The following is a 25,429-nucleotide window of genomic DNA, read 5'->3' on the forward strand; positions in this document are numbered from 1 at the left end:
TGTCCATTGAGTTGGCGATATCTAAATTTAACTTCCACATCTTACCTTCATTTTCACTTGTCTTATTTGTAGGAAGACTTCTTGGAGGTGATGATTTCAATGACAAAAGCAGTGCATAATTGAGACTCTTTACTCAATGTAATTTGGGACTTTGGAAAACTGTATGAAAATTATGTTAATTTGAAATATTTAGTGCCCAATGGTCAGTTTTGAAAACAACTGGTGTTTATTCTATGAGTCTACATAAGAAAGTGTCCCTTAAAGTCTTCAAGAATTACAAACCTAGAATCTCTGTAATACAAACTCATGAGATGATATTTATGCACCTGGAAACTGTGTCTGACAATAAATTAAATACAGCATAATGCCAGTGTCATCAGACAACTTTTCTCACTTAAAAATACATATGGTGTTTTAAAAATACCCATTACTTAGTGCTCAACATGCATTTAGATGTTATGAAAAGAATAATATTAAAACAACTTCATTTTGCCTTCCCACAACGTTTATGGAGTTGGTATTATTTTCTCTATTTTACTTAGAGGAGACTGGCTTTGTGTGGCAGAGACAGGAAGAGGGAGAGCTGGGATTCAAGCTTGGAAAGGGAGACTTCAGGGCTTCCCATGCAACTGTTCTTTAAAGTTGTTGACATCATAAATGATTATCAGGTGGAATCACAATACATAAATTGATTTTTTTTATGCTGCTTTCCCTTCATCCTTTTTGAAATGGTGAACAGCTCCAATTTGCCCAACAACTATAATGTGACCGAACAGGCAACTTCTCTGGTAGTCAGTGCACAGGATGGTGCACAAACTCATGACCGCCCTCTGGTGGGATGTGGTCTCTGAGTGACATCGTCTGAGTAGATGGACTGTCCTGCAGTGTGGACCACTACTCAGAACCCAGGGTTTCCCTTAGCCACACTTGGCATCACTATTACAAAATATTAAATAAATTATCTGATATATCGTTTAAGAGAATGAGAAGGAATTAAATGAGGAAAAGTACATGAAATAAACACTTTAGAAGTAATAAAAATGATCAAGAATCTTCCAAGGTTTATAAAATACACCAAGGATAAGCAGAATCATCAAAAATGAGTTGAAAACAATTGGCACAAAGTATTTCTTTTAAAACAAAACTGAATAACCCCCTTCCAGCCCCTTCCCTTCCCTCCTCTCAGTTGGTGATGGGGAAGAAAGACTGGTTCCCACATAGGAAATCTGTTTCCAGCAGCACCTCCAGTCCCAACATCCACAGCAGCCTTTTCTTTTCATTCAGGATCAAAGGTCACCTCCTAAAAGCTCCGCCCACCTCCTGGACCAAGCTCCGTAACTGCCTCCAGCCTCCACATCCACTTTGCCTTCCAGGACTTCCTCCACAGAGCTCCCATAATTAGGATTCCAAAGGCAGCAAGGGGTGAATCTCCGGATGTCTCCCTCCCAAAGGGAGGCTGCAGGAGACCACCCATGACGGGAGGGGTCTGGCTCACCCCTGTTCTTCAGGACCTCAACTCTAAGTGCTGTTTGTTGAAGGGAAGGAGGGAGAGAGGGAAATACCACCCACCACCTCACACACACATGCAACTCACAAACTGTACACCCCAAAAACCAGCAATACCTCCTCAGACCCTACATTCCAAATGGACCTGTCTCCTACTTCATTCAAACTCCTTCCAGGAGTAGCCAGTCTTCACCTCAACTCCCTCCATACCTCTTGGATTTTCAGCCCTTTGCATTCTGTCCTCCTCACATCTGAAACCTGCTTCTCAGGTCACCAACACCTCCTGATTCCAAATCAACCAACAAGTTTTCACAGACTCACCTTCTTGTTTGCACTGAGCAGATCTGTCCTTCCTTGATTCCCCAACCTACTTCCTTCTTTCTCTCTTGCTGTTCACTGTGTGTCTCCTCTCCTCCCCTTCTCTCTCTGCTTTTTCTCTGATATCGAGTCTTCTTATATTGGCCCCTAAAAATGCTTCCCTCTCTCTGGGCAACCTTGTCATCTTCACAGATTCAGCTACTACCTGCTCAGTGAAGGGTACACAGGCTCCCTGCTCATCCCAGGTCTTTCCCTCAAACACCAAACTCTTACTTCCAATGACCTACAGGACACCTCCACCTTCACCTTCAAGATAATTGAACTACAAGTGGCAGAGCTGGGATTGGAAATCAGGGAGACTGGAATTTTCCCTCCTCTTTAATGAGAATGCTTCCTACTCAAATCAGGTAGCATCTGTCCCTGTCCCTCTATATATCATGCAAAAATATGTGACAATCTATGACCACTAACTAACCATGTGCTAGTAAGCACATGGCATAAACCCAAGTTAGCCCACCTTACCATAGCAAAGAAACAACCATTCACAAAATATTTTCAAAGTAATTCACAATCACTGTTAAAATGTGACACTGTTTTCAAACAAAAATTGTTTCTGGGGATAAATTACATAGTTAAACCCAGAAGGGCACATTTATAAAATAAGTTTGCAGAAGAGAAAAAAATATCAGACATCTTTGCAGTAAAAGTCCTCTGCCTCTGAGTCTCAGAGTAGTTCACACTGATAACAGTTGAAGCCATGCCCACAGGCTACACTGTCTGCAGTCAGATCTCTGCTGCATTTCTGTGTGCAGCTTTTGACAATGTGTTTCATTTCCAAAATTAACACCTGAGAAGAAAAAGAAAATTCCCCACAGACTAAATAACTGAAAAGTAGACAGAATTAAATAACAGAAAAATACACCCCACATGAGCAATGATACTGAATGAGGAGATGAGAGCAGAGATGACCCTACATCATTCTTTAGAACCTCAAGTTCACAGACAAAAGAAAGACTCGATAGAAGGTATTCCTGTAGGTCTTTCTCTCTCTCCCTCTCTTGTTTTAAGACACCTTAAGACAGAGCAACCAACCTGTGAAAAGAATAACTGCCTACAAAACAAAAGATATTTTCTGAAATGACTTTGATCCTGGAATCAAATTACTGTCTTAAAGGCTTTGTATCTTTAATAACTGCTCTCTATTGCCCTTGTTCGACTTCCCAGGTGGCTCAGTGGTAAAGAATCTGCCTGCCAATGAAGGAGACACAGGTTTAATCCCTGGGTCAGGAAGACCCCCTGGACAAGGTAATTGCAACCCACTCAAGTATTCTTGCCTTAGAAATCCCATGGACAGAAGAACCTCGCAGGCTATAGTCCATGGGGTCACAAAAGAGTCAGACACAATTTAGCAATTAAACAGCAACGTTTTCCTTGTTAAAGTATTATTTTCAGCTTATTTTTACCAATCTTTTCTTTGTAAGTAACCACAACTGGCTTTACCCAAATAAAATAGTGCAGTAAATATTTGTCCTCTGTGGTAATACAATGCACTGTGCATGTCTGACTCTTTGCAACCCCATGGACTATAGCCCGCCAGGCTCCTCTGCCCATGGAATTTTCCAGGCAAGAATACTGGAGTGGATTGCCATTTCCTTCTCCAGAGGATCTTCTTGACCCAAGGATTGAACTCTTGTCTCTTGTGTCTCCTGCATTGGCAAGTGAATTCTTTAACACTGAGCCACCTGGGAAGCCCAATACAATGCATAATTTAGTTCATCTAGGCTATCTTTCCATGAGAGGTGATTTTTTTCTCTGTTATGAAATGTGCTCACAATAAGGGAATCCACACCAGACATCTGGAAGGCAGAGGGAGAACCACTTAGCCAGCCTGTCGCTGCTTCAGACCAACCTTGACGTGACTGGGTAGCCACTCCTGCCCCAGGTGTTACTCATGTTAGCTCAGCCTCCCAATGACAGCTGCACCTCTCTCTCACAAATATAATCTTTACTGAAGATAACAGGGCACATCACCAGGCTGAAAGCCCACCCTCAGCCCCTGTGAGAAGGCCTTGAGAAACAGGCACTTTGCTCTTCCCTGTGAGAACTCTGACAGGACTGGTACATTACCTGGATGAAATCTTGAAATATCAGGGGCAGTGAGTCATCCATATGCCCAATGTCTTTCGAGAAGCGATTTAAAATCCTTCCTGCAAGAACAGGATACAAGAAAATACTAATTTCCTCATATAGGAGCTTTAAGAGAAATAATACGTGCACAAATCAAAACAATATTTTTAAAGCACATTTAAAAGTATTTAGGGACTTCCCTGATGATACAGTGGATAAGAATCTGCTTGCCAATGCAGGGGACATTAAAAATTCCACTTTTGAAAATAAAAGATAGGAACACATGTACACCTGTGGAGGATGCATGTTTATGTATGGCAAAACCAATACAATATTGTAAAGTAAAAAAAAAAAAAATTTTTAAAAGAGTTCAATTTAATATACCACTAAAAGAGTAAGCAATTTACAGCCCCTAAGCCTTTTGGGCAAAGCAGGCCTATCTTTGCAATACTTATTTGGGCTTCTATTTTCTTAAAGGAATGAAGTTGTGCTAAGAGCTAAAGGAGGGGGACACAAGATAAATATTAGTGTGCTGACTGCTCTAAGATTAGTGGCCTTCAGGATTTAAACTTGATCCCAAATCCTTGAATAATAAGTAAGTCAGCATCTGGAGAAGCCTACAGGTCTCGAATATAAACAGCCTGGTTAACTGTGATCATGAACATTCAGAGGCTGTGAGAACAGAAATTCAGTCCCACTTAATGCTCCCAACGTTGTGACTATAGTTTTCACATTAACAGGCAAAGTGGAGCAACTTCACACCCATAATAGCATGGACTCCTCCAATCCCTTCCTCACTCTGGCTTCATAATAAGATGAGATCTGTGTGGGCCTCTGTAGTTTACCATCCTGTGCTCTGCTCACTGCCTGGACTAAACAACATGTGCTGAATAAATCTACACAAGATGCTGCCCCCAACATTCTAATTTAATCCTCACAACAGTTTTGTGGAACAGAAAGGGCAGTGGCTATTCCCATTTCACAGGAGAGAACTTCCCAGACACCATGTCGTCATCCTCACTGAGGTTCATTAGGCACTGCCCATGTGCTAAGTGCTGTGAATTATTAACCTGCTTAATGCCCACAATACCAAGATATTGGTAAGTGTATGAACAGTATCCTCATTTTACAGGTAAGAAAATCAAGACACAGAGAAATTAAATAACTAGCACAGAAGTGTTAACATAACTATAACTATTACTATTAGTAACTAGCAACAGGACTGAACCCAGCCAGTTGGTACCAGAGTCCACACTTAAGACCATGACAGCATCCTGCCTGGAGATTTTCCTGGCCAGTAGAATCTACCTGCTTTGGCCTCAGTCACATGCCTAGTTGATGACCAGGCCGAACCTACACTTGTCCTCTTTCCAGTTACATCCCTGCCTCAACAGGTCCTGTCAATCATCCTGTGAGAAAACAAAGCCACCCTGGGCCTCAGCACAAGTACAACCAACTGAACAGAGTGGGCATGTTCACTAAATAACTGACTCTTCACAGAAACCCATGTCAGGAGGCTGTCTCCTGAAGCAATACAGGTCAAAGGCCTCAAAGTAGAGGAAGCAACCACTGGAAAACCATCAGGGACACTCTTACTTAATGCTGAAGATCCACCTGCTATGTACCACAAGACCTCTTAAATGTAACCAAAAGTCCATTATAAAACTAGAGAGTTGACTTTATTGAAGATGATGTATACATTTAACTGATCTTGTGTTTTAATCAATTTTCCATTACCATTTAGGTAAACCTCAATATATGAGCACATGTCAGACCTCTGTGATCCCAGAAATGGATGAGCAATGAAAAAGAGAAACACACAGCCTGTCTCCTATAGAGATGTTCCTGGAAGAAGGTCCTTCCTAGTTAGCTTAACATTATTAACACAGGAACATTTCAACAACTAGTCAAAAATATTTCAACACATTTGCATCATATCTTGGGTGCTTCGTATGTCTTACAAATGGATTCATGAATCATCCTGCAAATTAAACATTCATTTATCTTTACAGACACACATAAACTGGAATAAAAGGTTACATACTCCTATTCAGATTTTCTCTGGTAGGAAAGAATATCAGTGAAGCTTTTCATAGAAAATGAATGGTGATTTTCTTCTAAGCATCTCTTCCATTTTCAAATATCAAATGTAATCAGGAACTAAATGTGTTAACAAGACATATTCACTGAGAAACCTGGTGTCTGACTTACCTATTGGATTTCTATAGAAGAACAATACTGGAGCTCTCAAAATGGACGACAAAATTTTGTTATGCAAAGTTTGTGAAGCGTTAACAAGGACGTAGAATATCAACAGAGACCTTGTGATGCCAAAAAGGATGGTAGAAAAAGTTAAACCTGAAATAAAGAAACATCACTCAGCACAAGATCTCTGCCTTATCCTCAATGATGTTAAAGCATGGCAGACAGTTTATAAAGATATTGTGTATTTTATTCTATAAACAAGATTTATATAAAATTTATACATGTAGACTATAGAATACATTTATATATATATATATATATGAATGTATATATATGTAAATATACATATGAAATGGGTTGTATAAGAACTTGATGCCGTCACAAAATACATTTATAAAGAAAAATATGAAAATCACTATTTTCCTCTCACTAAATAGAAACAACACAGGGGGAAATGTCTTATATAAATTACAGTTTCATTCTAGGCTTTCCTAATTCACTTACGAGTTCTAATAAAAACTCACAAGAAAGATAATTACAGGGCTCCCTTGGTAGTTCAGTGTTGGAGAGTCCGTCTGCCAATGCAGGAGACATGGGTTCAATCCCTGACCCAGGCGGATCTCACATGTCTCAGAGCAGCTTAGCCTGTGCTCCGTAACTATTGAGCTTGTGCTCTAGAGCCCAGGAACCACAACTACTAAAGCCCACTGGCTGCATCTACTGAAGTCCACACACCCTAGAGCCCATGCTCTGAAACAAGAGAAGCCATGCAATGAGAAACCTGCACATTGCAATTAGAGAGGAGACTCTGCCCTTGGCAACTAGAGAAAGTCCACACAGCGATGAAGACCCAGCATAGCCAAAAATAAATAAAACTTTAAAAAAAAAAAAAAAAAAAAAAACTTTAGTTATTTAAACACTTTTTAAAAACAAAAAGAAAGATGATTATGCAAAACAGTTGATCTTCTTCCCTTTGCCACATTTCAAATCCCACTAGTTACATATTCCACAATCAAAGCATACCTCAGTTTTAGATATCAGTGTGAGAAGGAAGAGGAACAGGAGAAATGACTTACCATTTCCTTGTAAACAGTAAATTTACATGAAAATTTACTTCTATGTAAAGTAGCTACTTGAGAATCTACTTTTATAGCACAGAAAATTCTACTCAGTGGTGCCCTAAATGAGAAGGAAATTTAAAAAAATGGGGATATATGTGTACTGTACATATGACTGATGGCACTTTGTTGTACAGCAAAATCTCACACGACACTGTAAAGCAACTGTACTCCAGTGAAAATTAATAAAAATAAAATAAATAAAAAATAACATAGCAATTTCTAGTTCCAAGTAGTTAATTTTAAATATGGAAGGACCATATTAAGTTGCAAACAGATAACTTAATTGTTTGCAGCTAACAATTAGTTAGTTTGCAAACTATTGCTATTCAAGAAATAGCAAGAAACTATTATATTTTGACAAGAGATAATTATAACCTAAATAATAATTTATAGATAATCTAAACAAGCAACTAACCTCTCACTAAGTGTTTTAAGGAAACACAAAGCATTTGTAAATAAATATTATCATTTAAATTTTTTTATCAATGATAAATGAGCATCACTATGCATATAAAACCATATCCAAAGTCAGAAGGAGCAGCCATGAGGAGATACCCCACATCCAAGGTCAGGGAAAACCTAGTAAGATGGTAGGCACTGGAGCGGCTGTGAGGAGATACCCCATGTCTAAGGGCAAAGGAGCAGCCACAGCAAGATGGTAGAAAGGGTGAATTCACATTTAGAATCAAACCCCATTCCTGCCAGAGATGCTCAGAGGGCTCAAATGAACCTTGTTTGCACCAGGACCCAGAATCCCCACAGAGACTGAGACAGAACTGTGTTTGAGCATCTCCTGTGGAGGTATGGGGTGGGCAGTGGTCTGCCATAGGGACAGGGGCTCTGGATGTGGGTATGGCATAAGTCCTCTTGGAGGAGGTCACCATTAACCCCACCACAGAGCTGTAAGAACTTACACAGAACTGGGAAATACACTCCTGGAGGGCACAACAGAACCTTGTGCACCAGGACCAAGAAGGAAGGAACAGTGACCCCACAGAAGACTTGCCTATGGGTGTCCAGGAGTCTCCAGTGAAGGTGTGGGTTGGTGGTGGACTGTAGCAGGGTTACGGGCATGGTCTGTAGCATTACATGCATGGGATCTTTTGAGGGAAGTCACTATTATACTCATTCAGTTCAGTTAGGCTCAGTTCATTGGCTCAGTCGTGTATGACTCTATGCGACCTCATGAATCACAGCACGCCAGGCCTCCCTGTTCATCACCAACTCCTGGAGCTCACTCAAACTCATGTCCATCAAGTCGGTAATGCCATCCAGATATCTTATCCTCTGTCGTCCCCTTCTCCTCCTGCCCCCAATCCCTCCAAGCATTAGGGTCTTTTCCAATGAGTCAACTCTTCGCATGAAGTGGCCAAAGTATTGGAGGTTCAGCTTTAGCATCAGTCGTTCCAATTAACATCCAGGACTGATCTCCTTTAGGATGGACTGGTTGGATCTCCTTGCAGTCTAAGGAACTCTCAAGAGTCTTCTCCAACACTACAGTTCAAAAGCATCAATTCTTCAGCGCTCAGCTTTCTTCACAGTCTAATTCTCACATCCATACATGACTACTGGAAAACCATAGCCTTGACTAGACGGACCTTTGATGGCAAAGTAATATCTCTGCTTTTTAATATGCTATCTAGGTTGGTCATAACTTTTCTTCCAAGGAGTAAGCATCTTTTAATTTCATGGCAGCAGTCAACATCTGCAGTGATTTTGGAGCCCCCCAAAATAAAGTCTGACACTGTTTCCACTGTTTCCCCATCTATTTCCATGAAGTGATGGGACCAAATGCCATGATCTTCGTTTTCTGAATGTTGAGCTTTAAGCCAACTTTTTCACTCTGCTCCTTCACTTTCATCAAGAGGCTTTTTTAGTTCCTCTTCACTTTCTGCCATAATGGTGGTGTCATCTGCATATCTGAGGTTATTGATATTTCTCCCAGGAATCTTGATTCCAGCTTGTGCTTCTTCCAGCCCAGAATTTCTCATGATGTACACTGCATATAAGTTAAATAAGCAGGGTGATAATATACAGCCTTGACATACTCCTTTTCCTATTTGGAACCAGTCTGCTGTTCCATGTCCAGTTCAAGGTGTTGCTTCCTGATGTGTACAAAGGCTTCTCAAGAGGCAGGTCAGGTGGTTTGGTACTCCCATCTCTTTCCGAATTTTCTACAGTTTATTGTGATCCACACAGTCAAAGGCTTTGGCATAGTCAATAAAGCAGAAATAGATGTTTTCTGGAACTCTCTTGCTTTTTCCATGATCCAGCGGATGTTGGCAATTTGATCTCTGGTTCTTCTGCCTTTTCTCAAACCAGCTTGAACATCTGGAAGTTCACGGTTCACGTATTGCTGAAGCCTGGCTTGGAAAATTTTGAGCATTACTTTACTAGCATGTGAGATGAGTGCAATTGTGCGGTAGTTTGAGTATTCTTTGGCATTGCCTTTCTTTGGGATTGGAAGGAAAACTGACCTTTTCCAGTCCTGTGACCACTACTGAGTTTTCCCAATTTGCTGGCATATTGAGTGCAGCACTTTCACAGCATCATCTTTCAGGATTTTAAATCGCTCAACTGGAGTTCCATCACCTCCACTAGCTTTGTTCATAGTGATGCTTTCTAAGGCCCACTTGACTTCACATTCCAGGATGTCTGCCTCTAGGTGAGTGATCACACCATCGTGATTATCTGGGTCATGAAGCTCTTTTTTGTACAGTTCTCATGTGTATTCTTCTTAATATCTTCTGCTTCTGTTAGGTCCATACCATTTCTGTCCTTTATCGAGCCCATCTTTGCATGAAATATTCCCTTGGTATCTCTAATTTTCTTGAAGAGACCTCTAGTCTTTACCATTCTGTTATTTTCCCCCATTTCTTTGCATTGATCACTGAGGAAGGCTTTCTTATCTCTCCTTGCTATTCTTTGGAACTCTGCATTCAGATGCTTATATCTTTCCTTGTGTCCTTTGCTTTTCACTTCTCTTCTTTTCACAGCTATTTGTAAGGCCTCCCCAGACAGCCATTTTGCTCTTTTGCATTTCTTTTCCATGGGGATGGTCTTGATCCCTGTTTCCTGTACAATGTCAGGAACCTCTGACCATAGCTCATTAGGCACTCTGTCTATTAGAGCTAGTCCCTTAAATCTATTTCTCATTTCCACTGTATAATCATAAGGGATTTGACTTAGGTCATACCTGAATGGTCTAGTGGTTTTCCCCACTTTCTTCAATTTAAGTCTGAATTTGACAGTAAGTATTTCACGATCTGAGCCACAGTCAGATCCAAGTGTTGTTTTTTCCTGACTGTATAGAGCTTCTCCATTTTTGGCTGCAAAGAATATAATCAATCTGACTTTGGTGTTTACCATCTGGTGATGTCCATGTGTAGAGTCTTCTCTTGTGTTGTTGGAAGAGGGTGTTTGCTATGACCAGTGCATTCTCTTAGCAAAACTCTATTAGCCTTTGCCCTACTTCATTCTGTACTCCAAGGCCAAATTTGCCTGTTACTCCAGGTGTTTCTTGACTTTCTACTTTTGCATTCCAGTCCCGTATAATGAAAAGGACATCTTTTGAGGATGATAGTACTAAAAGGTCAGGACTTCCCTGGTGGCTGAGATGGTAAAACATCTGTCTACAATGCAGGACACCCAGATTCAATCCCTGGGTCAGGAAGATCCCCCCGAGAAGGAAATGGGAATCCACTCTAGTACTATTGCCTGGAAAATCCCATGGACAGAGGAACCTGGTAGGCTGCAGTCCATGGGGTCGAAAAGAGTCAGACTGAGCAACTTCACTTTCATTTTCACTTTCTAAAGGGTCTTGTAGGTCTTCATACCTCCACCATAGTTTATCTTTATTACCTCCACCATAGTTTGGCCCAAGGTAAGTAGCAGGGAGGGAACACAGCTCCACCCATCAACAGAAATTGGATTAAAGATTTACTGAGCATAGCCCTGCCCATCAGAATGGGACCCAGTATCTCCCTCAGTCAGTCTCTCCCATCAGGAAGCTTCCATAAGCGGCAGACAAACTGAAAGCCACAATCACCAAAAACTAACCAATCTAATTACATGGACCACAGCCTTGTCTAACTCAATGAAACTATGAGCCATGCCGTGTAAGAGTACCTAAGATTGATGGGTCATGGTGGAGAGTTCTGACCAAATGTGGTCCACTGGAGAAGGGAATGACAAACCACTTCAGTATTCCAGTCTTGAGAACCCCATGAACAGTATGAAAAGGCAAAAAGATAGGACACTGAAAGATGAACTCCCCAGGTTGGTAGGTACCCAATATGCTACTAGAGAACAGTGGAGAAATAACTCCAGAAAGAATGAAGAGACAGAGCCAAAGCAAAAACAACACCCAGTTGTGGATGTGACTTTTGATAGAAGCAAGGTCCAATGCTGTAAACAGCAACATTGCAAAGGAACCTGGACTGTTAGGTCCATGAATCCAGGCAAATTGGAAGTGATGAAACAGTAGATGGCAAGAGTGAATGCCATTGAATTCCTAAAATTTGACATTTTAGGAATCAGCGAACTAAAATGTACTGGAATGGGTGAATGTAACTCAGAAGAACTTTATATCTACAACTGTGCACAGGAATCCATTAGAAGAAATGGAGTAGCCATCATATTCAATGAAAGAGTCCGAAATGCAGTACTTGGATGCAATCTCAAAAAATACAGAATGATCTCTGTTCGTTTCCAAGGCAAACCATTCAGTATCACAGTAATCCAAGTCTATGCCCTGACCAGTAATGCTGAAGAGGCTGAAGTTGAACAGTTCTATGAAGACCTCCAGGACCTTCTAGAATTAACACCCAAAAAAAGATGTCCTTCTCATTATAGGGAACTGGAATGCAAAATTAGGAAGTCAAGAAACACCCAGAGTAACAGGCAAATCTGGCCTTGGAGTACAGATGAAGCAGGGCAAAGGCTCTTGGCATTGTGCCAAGAGAATACACTGGTCATAGCAAATACCTTCTTCCAAAAACAAAAGAGAAGACTCTACACATGGACATCACCAGATGGTCAACATCAAACTCAGATTGATTATATTCTTTGCAGCCAAAGATGGAGACGCTCTATACAGTCAGCAAAAACAAGACTGGGAGCTGACTGTGGCTCAGATCATGAATTCATTATTGCCAAATTCAGACTTAAATTGAAGAAAGTAGGGAAAACCACTAGACCATTCAGGTATGACCTAAATCAAATCACTTATGATTATATAGTGGAAATGAGAAATAGATTTAGGGGACTAGATCTGATAGAGTGCTTGATGAACTATGGATGGAGGTTCGTGACATTGTACAGTAGACAAGGAGCAAGACCTCCCCAAGAAAAAGAAATGCAAAAGAACAAAATGGCTGTCTGGGGAGGCCTTACAAATAGCTGTGAAAAGAAGAAAAGCAAAAAGCAAAGGAGAAAGGAAAGATATACCCATTAAAATGCAGAGTTCCAAAGAATAGCAAGGAGAGATAAGAAAGCCTTCCTCAGTGATCAGTGCAAAGAAATAGAGAAAAACAATAGAATGGGAAAGACTAGAGATCTCTTCAAGAAAATTAGAGATACTAAGGGAACATTTCATGCAAAGATGGGCTCAATAAAGGACAGAAATGGTATGGACTTAACAGAAGCAGAAGGTATTATTAAGAGGTGGCAAGAATACACAGAAGAACTGTACAAAAAAGATCTTCATGACCCAGATAATCATGATGGTGTGATCACTGACCTAGAGCCAGATATCCTGGAATGTGAAGTCAAGTGGGCCTTAGTAAGCATCACTACGAACAAAGCTAGTGGAGGTGATGGAAATCCAGTTGAGCTATTTCAAATCCTAAAAGATGATACTGTGAAAGTGCTGCACTCAATATGTCAGCAAATTTGGAAAACTCAGTAGGGGCCACAGGACTGGAAAAGGTCAGTTTTCATTCCAATCCCAAAGAAAGGAAATGAATGCTCAAACTACTGCACATTTGCTCTCATCTCAGACACTAGCAAAGAAATATTCAAAATTCTCCAAGCCAGGCTTCAGCAATATGTGAACCATGAACTTCTAGATGTTCAAGCTGGCTTTAGAAAAGGCAGAGGAACCAGAGATCAAATTGACAACATCTGCTGGATCATCAAGAAAGCAAGAGAATTCCATTAAAAAAAATCTATTTCTGCTTTATTGACTATGCTAAAGCCTTTGACTGTGTGGATCACAATAAACTGTGGAAAATTCTGAAAGAGATGGGAATACCAAACCACATGACCTACCTCTTGAAATATCTGTATGCAGGTCAGAAGCAACAGTTAGAACTGGACATGGACCAGCAGACTGGTTCCAAATAGGAAAAGGAGTATGTCAAGGCTGCATTTTGTCATCATGCTTATTTAACTTATATGCAGAGTACATCATGAGAAACACTGGGCTGGATGAAGTACAAGCTGGAATAAAGATTGCTTGGAGAAATATCAATAACCTCAGATATGCAGATGACATTACCCTTATTGTAGAAATGAAGAACTAAAGAGTCTCTTGATGAAAGTGAAAGAGGAGAGGAAAAAAGTTGGCTTACAGCTCAACATTCAGAAAAACAAAGATCAAGGTATCTGGTCCCATCAGTTCATGGCAAATAGATGGGGAAACAGTGACAGACATTATTTTTCAGGACTCCAAAAATCACTGCAGATGGTGATTGCAGCCATGAAATTAAAAGACGCTTACTCCTTGGAAGGAAAGTTATGACCAAAATAGACAGCATATTTAAAAGCAGAGATAATTCTTTGCCAACAAAGGTCCATCTAGTCAAGGCTATGGTTTTTCCAGTAGTCATGTATGGATGTGAGAGTTGGACCATAAAGAAAGCTGAGTGCCAAAGAATTGATGCTTTGGAACTATGATGTTGGAGAAGACTCTTGAGAGTCCCTTGGACTGCAAGGAGATCCAACCAGTCCAACCTAAAGAAAATAAGTCTGGAATGTTCATTGAAAGGACTGATATTGAAGCTGAAACTCCAATACTTTTGCCACCTGATGAGAAGAGCTGACTCATTTGAAAAGACCCTGATGCTGGGAAAGATTGAGGGCAGGAGGAGAAGGGGACAACAGAGGATGAAATGGTGGGATGGCATCACTGATTCAATGAACATGAGTTTGAGTAAACTCTGGGAGTTGGTGATGGACAGGGAAGCCTGGTGTGCTGCAGTACATGGGGTAGCAATGAGTCGGACATGACTGAGCAACTGATCTGAACTGAATTGATCCATATAAAAATGAAAATAGCCCTCTGAACATCTCTTCAACTCACAATGGTAAATAAAGGGGTGATGACCCTTATAATAAATATTCCTTCACATAGTGTTTTTCCATTCAGCTGACACATCAGTGTTAAACTCTGAAACCTGCTCAGATTCCTGAATTCCATTAAGAAGCATTTGCCTTAGCCGACTACCCTATATGAATATATAACAGAATCCTTTCCTTCTTCCTTTAAGCCCCCATCAGATCAGATCAGTCGCTCAGTCGTGTCCGACTCTTTGCGACCCCATGAATCGCAGCACTCCAGGCCTCCCTGTCCATCACCAACTCCCGGAGTTCACCCAGACTCACGTCCATCGAGTCAGTGATGCCATCCAGCCATCTCATCCTCTGTCGTCCCCTTCTCCTCTTGCCCCCAATCCCTCCCAGCATCAGAGTCTTTTCCAATGAGTCAGCTCTTCGCCTAAGGTGGCCAAAGTCCTGGAGTTTCAGCTTTAGCATCATTCCTTCCAAAGAAATCCCAGGGCTGATCTCCTTCAGAATGGACTGGTTGGATCTCCTTGCAGGCCATGGGACTCTCAAGAGTCTTCTCCAACACCATAGTACAAAAGCATCAATTCTTCGGCGCTCAGCCTTCTTCACAGTCCAACTCTCACATCCATACATGACCACAGGAAAAACCATAGCCTTGACTAGATGAACCTTTGTTGGCAAAGTAATGTCTCTGCTTTTGAATATGCTATCTAGGTTGGTCATAACTTTCCTTCCAAGGAGTAAGCGTCTTTTAATTTCATGGCTGCAGTCACCATCTGTAGTGATTTTGGAGCCCAAGAAAATAAAGTCTGACACTGTTTCCACTGTTTCCCCATCTATTTCCCATGAACTGATGGGACCAGATGCCATGACCTGATGGGACCAGATGCCATGATCTTCATTTTCTGAATGTTTAGCTTTAAGCCAACTTTTTCACTCTCCACTTTCACTCTCATCAAGAGGTTTTTTAGTTCCTCTTCACTTTCTGCCATAACTGTGGTGTCATATGCATATCTGAGGTTATTGATATTTCTCCCGGCAATCTTGATTCCAGCTTGTGTTTCTTCCAGTCCAGCGTTTCTCATGATGTACTCTGCATATAAGTTAATTAAACAGGGTGACAATATACAGCCTTGATGTAGTCCTTTTCCTATTTGGAACCAGTCTGTTGTTCCATATCCAGTTCTAACTGTTGCTTCCTGAGCTGCATACAAATTTCTCAAAAGGCAGATCAGGTGGTCTGGTATTCCCATCTCTTTCAGAATTTTCCACAGTTTATTGTGATCCCCACCGTCAAAGGCTTTGGCATAGTCAATAAAGCAGAAATAGATGCCTTTTTGGAACTCTCTTGCTTTTCCGATGATCCAGCAGATGTTGGCAATTTGATCTCTGGTTCCTCTGCCTTTTCGAAAACCAGCTTGAATATAAGGAAGTTCATGGTTCGCATATTGCTGAAGCCTGGCTTGGAGAATTTTGAGCATTACTTTACTAGCGTGTGAGATGAGTGCAATTGTGCAGTAGTTTGAGCATTCTTTGGCATTGCCTTTCTTTGGGATTGGAAGGAAAACTGACCTTTTCCAGTCCTGTGGCCACTACTGCGTTTCCCAATTTGCTGGCATATTGAGTGCAGCACTTTCACAGCATCATCTTTCAGGCTTTGGAATAGCTCAACTGGAATTCCATCACCTCCACTAGCTTTGTTCGTAGTGATGCTTTCTAAGGCCCACTTGACTTCACATTCCAGGATATCTGGCTCTAGGTCAGTGATTACACAATCGTGATTATATGGGTTCTGAAGATCTTTTTTGTACAGTTTTTCTGTGTATTCTTGCCACCTCTTCTTAATATCTTCTGCTTCTGTTAGGTCCATACCATTTCTGTCCTTTACCGAGCCCATCTTTGCATGAAATGTTCCTTCGCTATCTCTGATTTTCTTGAAGAGATCCCTAGTCTTTCCCATTCTGTGGTTTTACTCTATTTCTTTGCATTGATCGCTGAAGAAGGCTTTCTTATCTCTTCTTGCTATTCTTTGGAACTCTGCATTCAGATGTTTATATCTTTCCTTTTCTCCTTTGCTTTTCACTTCTCTTCTTTTCACAGCTATTTGTAAGGCCTCCCCAGACAGCCAATTTGCTTTTTTGCATTTCTTTTCCATGGGGATGGTCTTGATCCCTGTCTCCTGTACAGTGTCACGAACCTCATTCCATAGTTCATCAGGCACTCTATCTATCAGATCTAGTCCCTTAAATCTATTTCTCACTTCCACTGTATAATCATAAGGGATTTGATTTACGTCATATCTGAATGGCTTAGTGGTTTTCCCTACTTTCTTCAATTTAAGTCTGAATTTGGCAATAAGTAGTTCATGGTCTGAGCCACAGTCAGCTCCTGGTCTTGTTTTTGCTGACTGTATAGAGCTTCTCCATCTTTGGCTGCAAATAATATAATCAATCTGATTTTGATGATGACCATCTGGTGATGTCCATGTGTAGAGTCTTCTCTTGTGTTGTTGGAAGAGGGTGTTTGTTATGACCAGTGCATTTTCTTGGCAAAACTCTATTAGTCTTTGCCCTGCTTCATTCCATATTCCAAGGCCAAATTTGCCTGTTACTCCAGGTGTTTCTTGACTTCTTATTTTTGCATTCCAGTCCCCTATAATGAAATGGACATCTTTTTTGGGTGTTAGTTCTACAAGGTCTTGTAGTTCTTCATAGAACCGTTCAACTTCAGCTTCTTCAGCATTACTGGTTGGGGCATAGACTTGGATTACTGTGATATTGAATGGTTTGCCTTGGAAACGAACAGAGATCATTCTGTCATTTTTGAGATTGCATCCAATACTGCATTTTGGACTCTTTTGTTGACCATGATGGCCACTCCATTTCTTCTGAGGTATTCCTGCCCGCAGTAGTAGATATAATGGTCATCTGAGTTAAATTCACCCATTCCAGTCCATTTCAGTTCGCCGATTCCTAGAATGTCAACATTCACTCTTGCCATCTCTTGTTTGACCACTTCCAGCCCAAAACGGGAGGGTATTGGTGGAGAGATCTGACAGAATGTGGTGCGCTGGAGAAGGGAATGGCAAACCACTTCAATATTCTTGCCTTGAGAATCCCATGAACTGTATGAAAAGGCAAAATGATAGGATACTGAAAGAGAAACTCGCCAGGTCAGTAGGTGCCCAATATGCTACTGGAGATCAGTGGAGAAATAACTCCAGGAAGAATGAAGGGCTGGAGCCAAAGCAAAAAGAATAAGCCCCCATAGTCCACCAATTAAGAAGGTAAACAGCTAATGTATTTAGATTTCTTAGCAAGTGATTCATAAAATAAATACCAAATTTCAAAGAGTGGATTTTTATATAACACATTCTTTGTAGAAAGTTTATACAAGTGTTTCCTGTGGAGACATTGTTATTTATTTATTTTTACTGGAATATACTTGCTTTACAATGTTGTGTTAGTTTCTGTAAAGGAAGTAAATCAGCAATATGTACATATATTCCCTCCTCCTATATCTCCCCCTCTCAACCAATCCCACCCCTCAGTGTCCTCAGAGAGCACTGTACTGAGTGCCCTGTACTATCCAGCAAGTTCCCACCAGCTATCTAGTTTATGGTAGTGTATATATGTCAATCCTAACCTGTCCATTCATCTCCTACACCTCCCCAACATGTTTCCACACACATTCTCTACATCACTCTCTCTATTCCTGCAAATAGGTTCATCTGTACCATTTTTCTAGAGTTCACATATATGTGTTAATATATGCATTATTTTTTTTGCTTTTCTTTCTGACTTACTTCACTCTGTATAACAGACTCTAGGTACACCCATGTCTCTACAAATCAGCTAATTTCATTCTTTTTTTGTAGCTGAGTAATATTCCATTATATATAGGTACCATAAATTAGACGAAAAGACAATCCTCAGAATGGGAGAAAATAACTGCAAACTAAGCAACTGACAAGGGATTAACCTTCAACATATACAAACAGCTTATGCAGCTCAATAAAAAAAAAAAAAAATCCAATCAAAAAATGAGTGGAAGACATAAATAGACATTTCTCCAAAGAAAACATACAGATGGTCAACATGAAAAAAAAAAAAAAGTCTATATCACTAATTATTAGAGAAATGCAGATCAAAACTACAATGAGGTATCACCTCACACCAATCAGAATGGCCATCAGCAAAAAATCTTACAATAAATGCTGGAAAGGCTGTAGAGAGAAGGAAACCCTCTTGCACTATGGTGGGAATGTAAATTGATATAACTACTATGGAAAACAGTACGGAGGTTCCTTACAAACTAAAAATAGAACTACCATATGACCCTGGTAGTCCAGGAGCCCCACTTCTAGACATATACCCAGAGAAAAACATAGTCCAAAAGGATACATACCAGGATATATGCACCCCAATGCTCATTGCAGCACTGTTTACAACAGCTAACATGTGAAAGCAACCTAAATAACCATCAAAAGGAATGGACAAAGAAGAGGTGGTACATACATACAATGGACTATTACACGGCCATTAAAAAAGAATGAAATACATGTTTCAATGCTATTCTCCCAAATCTCACCCCCCTCCCTCTCCCACAGAGTCCATAAGACTGATCTATACATCATTGTCTCTTTTGCTGTCTCGTACACAGGGTTATTGTTACCATCTTTCTAAATTCCATATATATGCATTAGTATACTGTATTGGTGTTTTTCTTTCTGGCTTATTTCACTCTGTATAATAGGTTCCAGTTTCATCCATCTCATTAGAACTGATTCAAATGTATTCTTTTTAATGGCTGAGTAATACTCCATTGTGTATATGTACCACTGCTTTCTTATCCATTCATCTGCTGATGGGCATCTAGGTTGCTTCCATGTCCTGGCTATTATACACAGTGCTGTGATGAACATTGGGGTACACGTGTCTCTTTCCCTCCTGGTCTCCTCAGTGTGTATGCCCAGCAGTGGGATTGCTGGATCATAAGGCAGTTCTATTTCCAGTTTTTTAAGGAATCTCCACACTGTTCTCCATAGTGGCTGTACTAGTTTGCATTCCCACCAACAGTGTAAGAGAGTTCCCTTTTCTCCACACCCTCTCCAGCATTTATTGCTTGTAGACTTTTGGATCACAGCCATTTTGACTGGCATGAAATGGTACCTACGAGTCGCCAGTCCAGGTTCAATGCACGGTACTGGATGCTTGGGGCTGGTGCACTGGGACGACCCAAAGGGAGGGTAGGGGAGGGAGGAGGGAGGGGGATGGGGAACGCGGGTATACCTGTGGTGGATTCATTTTGATATTTGGCAAAACTAATACAATATTGTAAAGTTTAAAAATAAAATAAAATTAAAAAAAAGAATGAAATAATGCCATTTGCCACAACATGGTTGGGCCTAGAGATTGTCAGGCTGAATGAAGTAAGTCAGAGAAGGAGAAATATTGTAAAACATCCCTTATAGGTGGAACATAAAAAGAAATTATACAAATGAATGTATTTATGTAACAGAAACATACTGACAGACTTAGAGAATGAAATTATGGTTGTCAGGGGGAAGAAGAAGGGGGAAGAGGTAGTTAGGGAGTTTGGGATCAACATGCACACTTTTCTATATTTAAAGTGGGTAAGCAATAAGAACCTACTGTATAACACAGGGAACTCTGCTCAGTTATGTGATAGCCTGGACAGGGGGTGGGGAAGGGATTTGGAGGAGAATGAATACACATATATGTATGGCTGAGTGTCTTTGCTGTCCATCTGAAACTATCACAACATTGTTAATCATCTACATGTACATGCTAAGTCACTTCAGTCATGTTCAACTCTTTGCAACCCTATGGACCATAGCTCATCAGGCTCTTCAGTCCATGGTGCTGGGAGCCAGCACAGGAGTTCCCACCCATGACAAGGTCATGCGGGAGAGCCCTGATGGCCAAGGCGAGTCAGGACTCGAGGGGCCCCCTGGATCTGCTTGAGCATCTACCCCAAAACCAGAATCTGTCTGTTTTACTATTTTATGACTTTCACCAACTCCTCTGATATTAACGGGGGGCTATCCCTGACCACCTTTCTCTGAAGGAAGTCAACTTAAAGTCCTAGTTAATAAGCCTCTTGGGCATAATAGGAGTGTTTCAATCCAAACCCCTCAAATGGCTCTCTTAACTTGCCTGACAGGTTTATCCGGACTCCTACAGCTACCCATATGATTGTTTACTGCCTCCCAACTGCAAGAGGCATGGGAAGCTTAAGATATTCAAATAGTATAGAGCCTCTCAAGGAGTTAGAAATTATTAGAATAGAACTAGTAGAAGATTTCATTGTTGAGCTAATGCTTGCTGCCAAGTTTCCATATCCCTTACCCACTGTGTCCCTGGGAGTATATTAATTAATATAGTTGGTACATAGGAAAAATAAGTAGTGGCCTTGGTGTTAACAACTTTAGACCTTTGAGGTAGTAAACTCTTTCCTTGCTACAGCCCACTGCACCTTTGTCTTACAGGAATGCAACTTTATCTAGTGCTTTCAGAGAGTGGCGCCAAACTTTAGAAAAATTACTTTTAGAGAAAATAAGTTTTCTGGTTAACTAACCTTTATCAGAACAAAGAGTCATAAAATGTTAATAGGCCTCCTGGCCAGAAGATGATGTAAATCACCTAAAGTATTTGCATACGATAAGTTTGCAGAAAAGAAAGCCTGGTCTCAATGAGGGTCAAAGACTGCTGACTTTGCATGACTCTGCATTCCCTATTATCCTCTATATACAACTGAGGGTATAGAAACTCCTTTTGAAAATAAAGCTACAGGCCTTGCTCATCAGGCTTGGTCTCCCCCATGTTATTCTTGTTTCCTTCTCTCTCCTTTTCTTCTCTGTTTTTCTTTCAGGATGACTAATTGGAGTGTGGGGGCTCTCTGAGACCACTTAACTGCCCGGGCTTCTAAGACCCACTCGAGAAGGTGCCAAAGGTGGGGCACCTTCAGCTATTCGAGAGGGTGCCTGTGGCCTCCGTGGTCAGAGAAAGTTTGGTGTCATGAACTTTATTGGCTTTCTGCATAAACCAGTTAGATCAAGCCTCTTTCTCTCCCCTTTTATCTATCCTCTTTCACCGATGCCATTCTCCTGAGGGAATCCCTGGATCCAACTGGGGCTGGACCCGGGTACCATGGGATATCACAGGCAAGAATACTGGAGTTGGATGCCATTCCCTTCTCCAGGGATCAAACCCAGGTTTCCTGCATTGTAGGCATATTCTTTACTATCTGAGCAACCAGTGAAGCCCAATCATTTATAATCCAATATAAAATTATTTTATTATTTTTTATTTATAATTTAAAAATTAATTAATTGATATTATTATTATTTATTATTATGCCCCAGTGTTCATAGTAGCAAATATTTATAATAGCCAGGACATGGTAGCAATCTAAATGTCCATCAACAAATGAATGGATAAAAAGATATTTAAAATTTTAAATGAAGACATCCTTTAAACACTATGTAATATTATACATATTCTAAGCTCTTGTGAATACAGTGAGTCATGTTAATATTAGTCACATGTTAAATTAATCACACTGCTGGAGATAATATAACACTGTGAACTCAAGGTAAGAAAGAGAAGGAATCTATCCCCAGATGCTGGATTCCCCCTGCTTAGCTTCTCAAGTAATTAGTGATGCCCAAGAGATGAGCAGTGTGGTGAAGGGGACTTTGCATACCTGCAAGATCCATAAAAGCCAGAGCTTATTCAGACAGAATTGGAACAATCTGAACCACAGAGCAGGGATCTGTTTCTAATACCATTGCCCATCAATATAACAACATAAAATTTAGCTAAAGCAACCTATTAGAATAGACAATACCATGTATTTACAGTGGCTGATTTTCTGAATGTGCAATTCTGGTTTAACTACCAAAATCCAATGCACAATAAATCAAGAATCTCCATCCAACTTCTTTCTTCTAGATTTTAAAGATAATTGTTCTAGTTAATTCACAGAGCAAATGCAAATCAAACTCTTAAATCTGTTGAGACATTACTGAATTATGCCTGGAAGCCATAGATGCTCACACAGGCTCCTTGTAAGCACCTCAGACTCTCATATAATAGACCAGAGAATTCAACTTTACCTGAATAGGCTCCTAAATACCAGTTCAGATCAAGCATCACCATTGTCTCTCCTTTTCCATATAACCCAAAATACAGGGCACTTTGTAAATTCGCCCTGTGGAACAGGGAAGAAAAAAATATTATGCTTCAGACAGAATGTATTCAAAAAAAAAAAAACAAAACTCAATTTGAGAAATGTATTTTATGCTAGAAAAATGGCTCCCAGTTCACAGGGCTCTGTGTCCATCTACCTTACAAAGATTTAATTTGAATCACAACCTTCAGTTCTCAAAATCATCTATGAGGAAGCTGCTGAGGGTCAGACTTGGGGAGAGACAATAGGAGCGTCACTCTCCACCAGTAGGAACTTTACTTTTTCTTCAGGGAAACTATGTGAGGGTCAGAAGAGGAGGCTGAACAAGCCCCTCCCTTCTCCCCCTGACTGTGGGAAAGTGAGGTTTCATGCAGATTTCACAGTACTTTGGGTCAGATCAGGAATCACTCACCAGTATGCAAGCCACCAATCCTGCAGGGCGTAGGCAACCTTGAGCAGGAAACAACAGTTACTCACACACTGACATCACTGAGCCTCACACCCCGCTCAATAGGATGGGGGATGGAAAGGCTCCAGAAAACAGAGATGGTCCTTTCAGCCCAGGCCTGTGCCAAGCCCCACACCTCAGATGGCTACAGGTCAGGGGAGGGCATCTTACATTTTAAACTCTTTAAAAGATATTCTTTTTTCCCTGGAAGTTCTCTATCATGTACATAATACCGATAACCTTCACTTATTTTGCTCCCCGCAGATAACGTATCTCAAAGAAAACACAAGTGAACTGCAAAATGCAGTAATCATAGTGCAAATGTGGGGATTTTTCCAAGAAAAAAACATTTGACAGGTACTGTGATGGTCAGCTGTCTGTGTCAGCTTGGGCAGGCCAGTGTCCAATGATTCAACCAAACACTCGTCTAGATGTCACCGTGAAGGTATTTTGTGGATGTGGCTCACATCCATCATCAGAACTTCAGTAGAGGAGATCACACTCAACACTGTGGTGGCCTCATCCAGTCAGTCAAAGGCCCTAAGAGCAAAACCTGAGGCCTCTTGGAAGAAGAAGAAATTCTGCCTCAAGACAGCAGGGTCAGCTTCTGCTTGAAGTTCCAGCCTTCAGGCCTGCCTTTCTGATTTCACATTCACCCAGCTAGATCCCACAACTGCATGAGCCAGTTCTTTGAGATAAATATCTTCATATACATATTAAAATAATGATAACATAAATACAGTATAAATATGTAAATACCAAGCTAAGGGCACACACCAAAATAAATGTCCTTATTTACCTGAGCTGCAATGTTCACTAGAATAAGGAAAATGATGATAAACCATTGAGCACCGGCTGTGAAGTAATCATTGTAGGTCTTAATACCAACTTTTCCTTCCAAACGGTCCTCTAGAGGAAGTGTGACCTCTATATTCTCAGTCTGGGAGGGAAAAATGGCAGTGAGAGACAAAATTTTAAATAAGGAATCCCCAAATGTGAAAAGTTCAACAAAGCCCTCTACAGCATAGCTGTGGGAAGACAGACACATCTCATACACTAGTAGAAGTGCAAGACGGTCCATCTCCTATGGAGAGGAGTGTGGGAATATCTGGCCAAACCATGTGTGCCTTTATCTTTGGACCCAGCCATCCCACTCCTAAGAATCTGTTAGAAATAAAAAAGTATCATTTGTACAAGGTTATTCACTATTGGGTGGCTTTGCTTAAAGTCAGTCATGACTCTCAGCAGAAGCTTGTTCCAAAATAATACACAAAATTATATGAAGCTTATGTATCCTTCTAGATAATTTGTGTCATTCAATCATAGAAACATGAAACATACAGCATACTTGTGGTTCAAAATACTAGCTAAATTCAGTAAACTGAGGTCACAGTTAATTTGAGTAAAATGGGTTTGGATAGTAAGAGACAAGCATATAATCTGAATCTATTTGATTCCTAAATTTCAGAGAGTGATTCCTGAGTTTAGAAACTGAGGAATTAACCCAAATGCTTATCAGAATCATCCAGAGTTTGGATACTGAGGAAATCTATGTATGTTTTTAAGGGAGATCTAGTGCATTACCACATTTCTGTCTGAAGGACTTAGAATGCATTATAGAGTCACAGGAGCCCAGGATGTCCTCAGCTCTCTCACTGGAATTCAAGGTGGATTAGACATGGTTCTCAGTCTTAAAGGATAAGAAAGGAAGATGGGAACTAACTCCAAAGTCTGCTGTTTGTCAGGTTCTTTGCACATGCTACCTCTGACCCATCATAAATCATCTGATGATGAGGCAAAATACTACTATCAGTCACCTGCAGTGCCACAACATTTCAACATATAGGAAAAGTAGCTGATTTAAAGCCTCTGGATGCATAAGGGAAGCTGGGGGCCACCACAGTGAGTAGGATGTAACTATGGTAAATGAAAGAGTTCACATATCATTGTGAGTCACATACACCCAGAAGTCATAGCAGTGAACCCACTACTGATCTTCATAAGATCCTCCATCCTACACCCAAAGGAGACCCACAAGCAGGTTTTCTCCCTTCATGCTCTTTTAACTCTACCAGTTCCATGGAACAGGGCCTTGGACTCTTAGGATCTACTTTAGGACAAATGAAGATGTCACCAGTGGAACAGACTGAAGCTCCACGAGTCTACCAAGAGCAGACATACAGCAGCATGTTGCAGGATGAGA

At 40.7% G+C, this 25,429-nt stretch overlaps 1 protein-coding gene across 1 annotated transcript in view; it reads right to left on the bottom strand.

Moving 5' to 3' along the window:
* The window catches only part of LOC139182031 (ATP-binding cassette sub-family C member 4-like), a 404,344-nt gene that overhangs the window by 339,532 nt on the left and 39,383 nt on the right, over positions 1 to 25,429 (bottom strand). The window contains exons 9-13 of the mRNA XM_070785515.1: positions 24,026 to 24,166; positions 23,191 to 23,228; positions 22,705 to 22,799; positions 6,163 to 6,309; positions 3,952 to 4,031 (exon numbers count right to left, since the gene is read on the bottom strand). Of these exons, the coding sequence (XP_070641616.1) occupies positions 3,952 to 4,031; positions 6,163 to 6,309; positions 22,705 to 22,799; positions 23,191 to 23,228; positions 24,026 to 24,166 (501 nt within the window). The remainder of the gene's footprint in view (positions 1 to 3,951; positions 4,032 to 6,162; positions 6,310 to 22,704; positions 22,800 to 23,190; positions 23,229 to 24,025; positions 24,167 to 25,429) is intronic.

Source organism: Bos indicus, unplaced genomic scaffold (genome assembly GCF_029378745.1).
Source record: "Bos indicus isolate NIAB-ARS_2022 breed Sahiwal x Tharparkar unplaced genomic scaffold, NIAB-ARS_B.indTharparkar_mat_pri_1.0 scaffold_64, whole genome shotgun sequence".
Lineage (NCBI taxonomy): Eukaryota > Metazoa > Chordata > Mammalia > Artiodactyla > Bovidae > Bos > Bos indicus.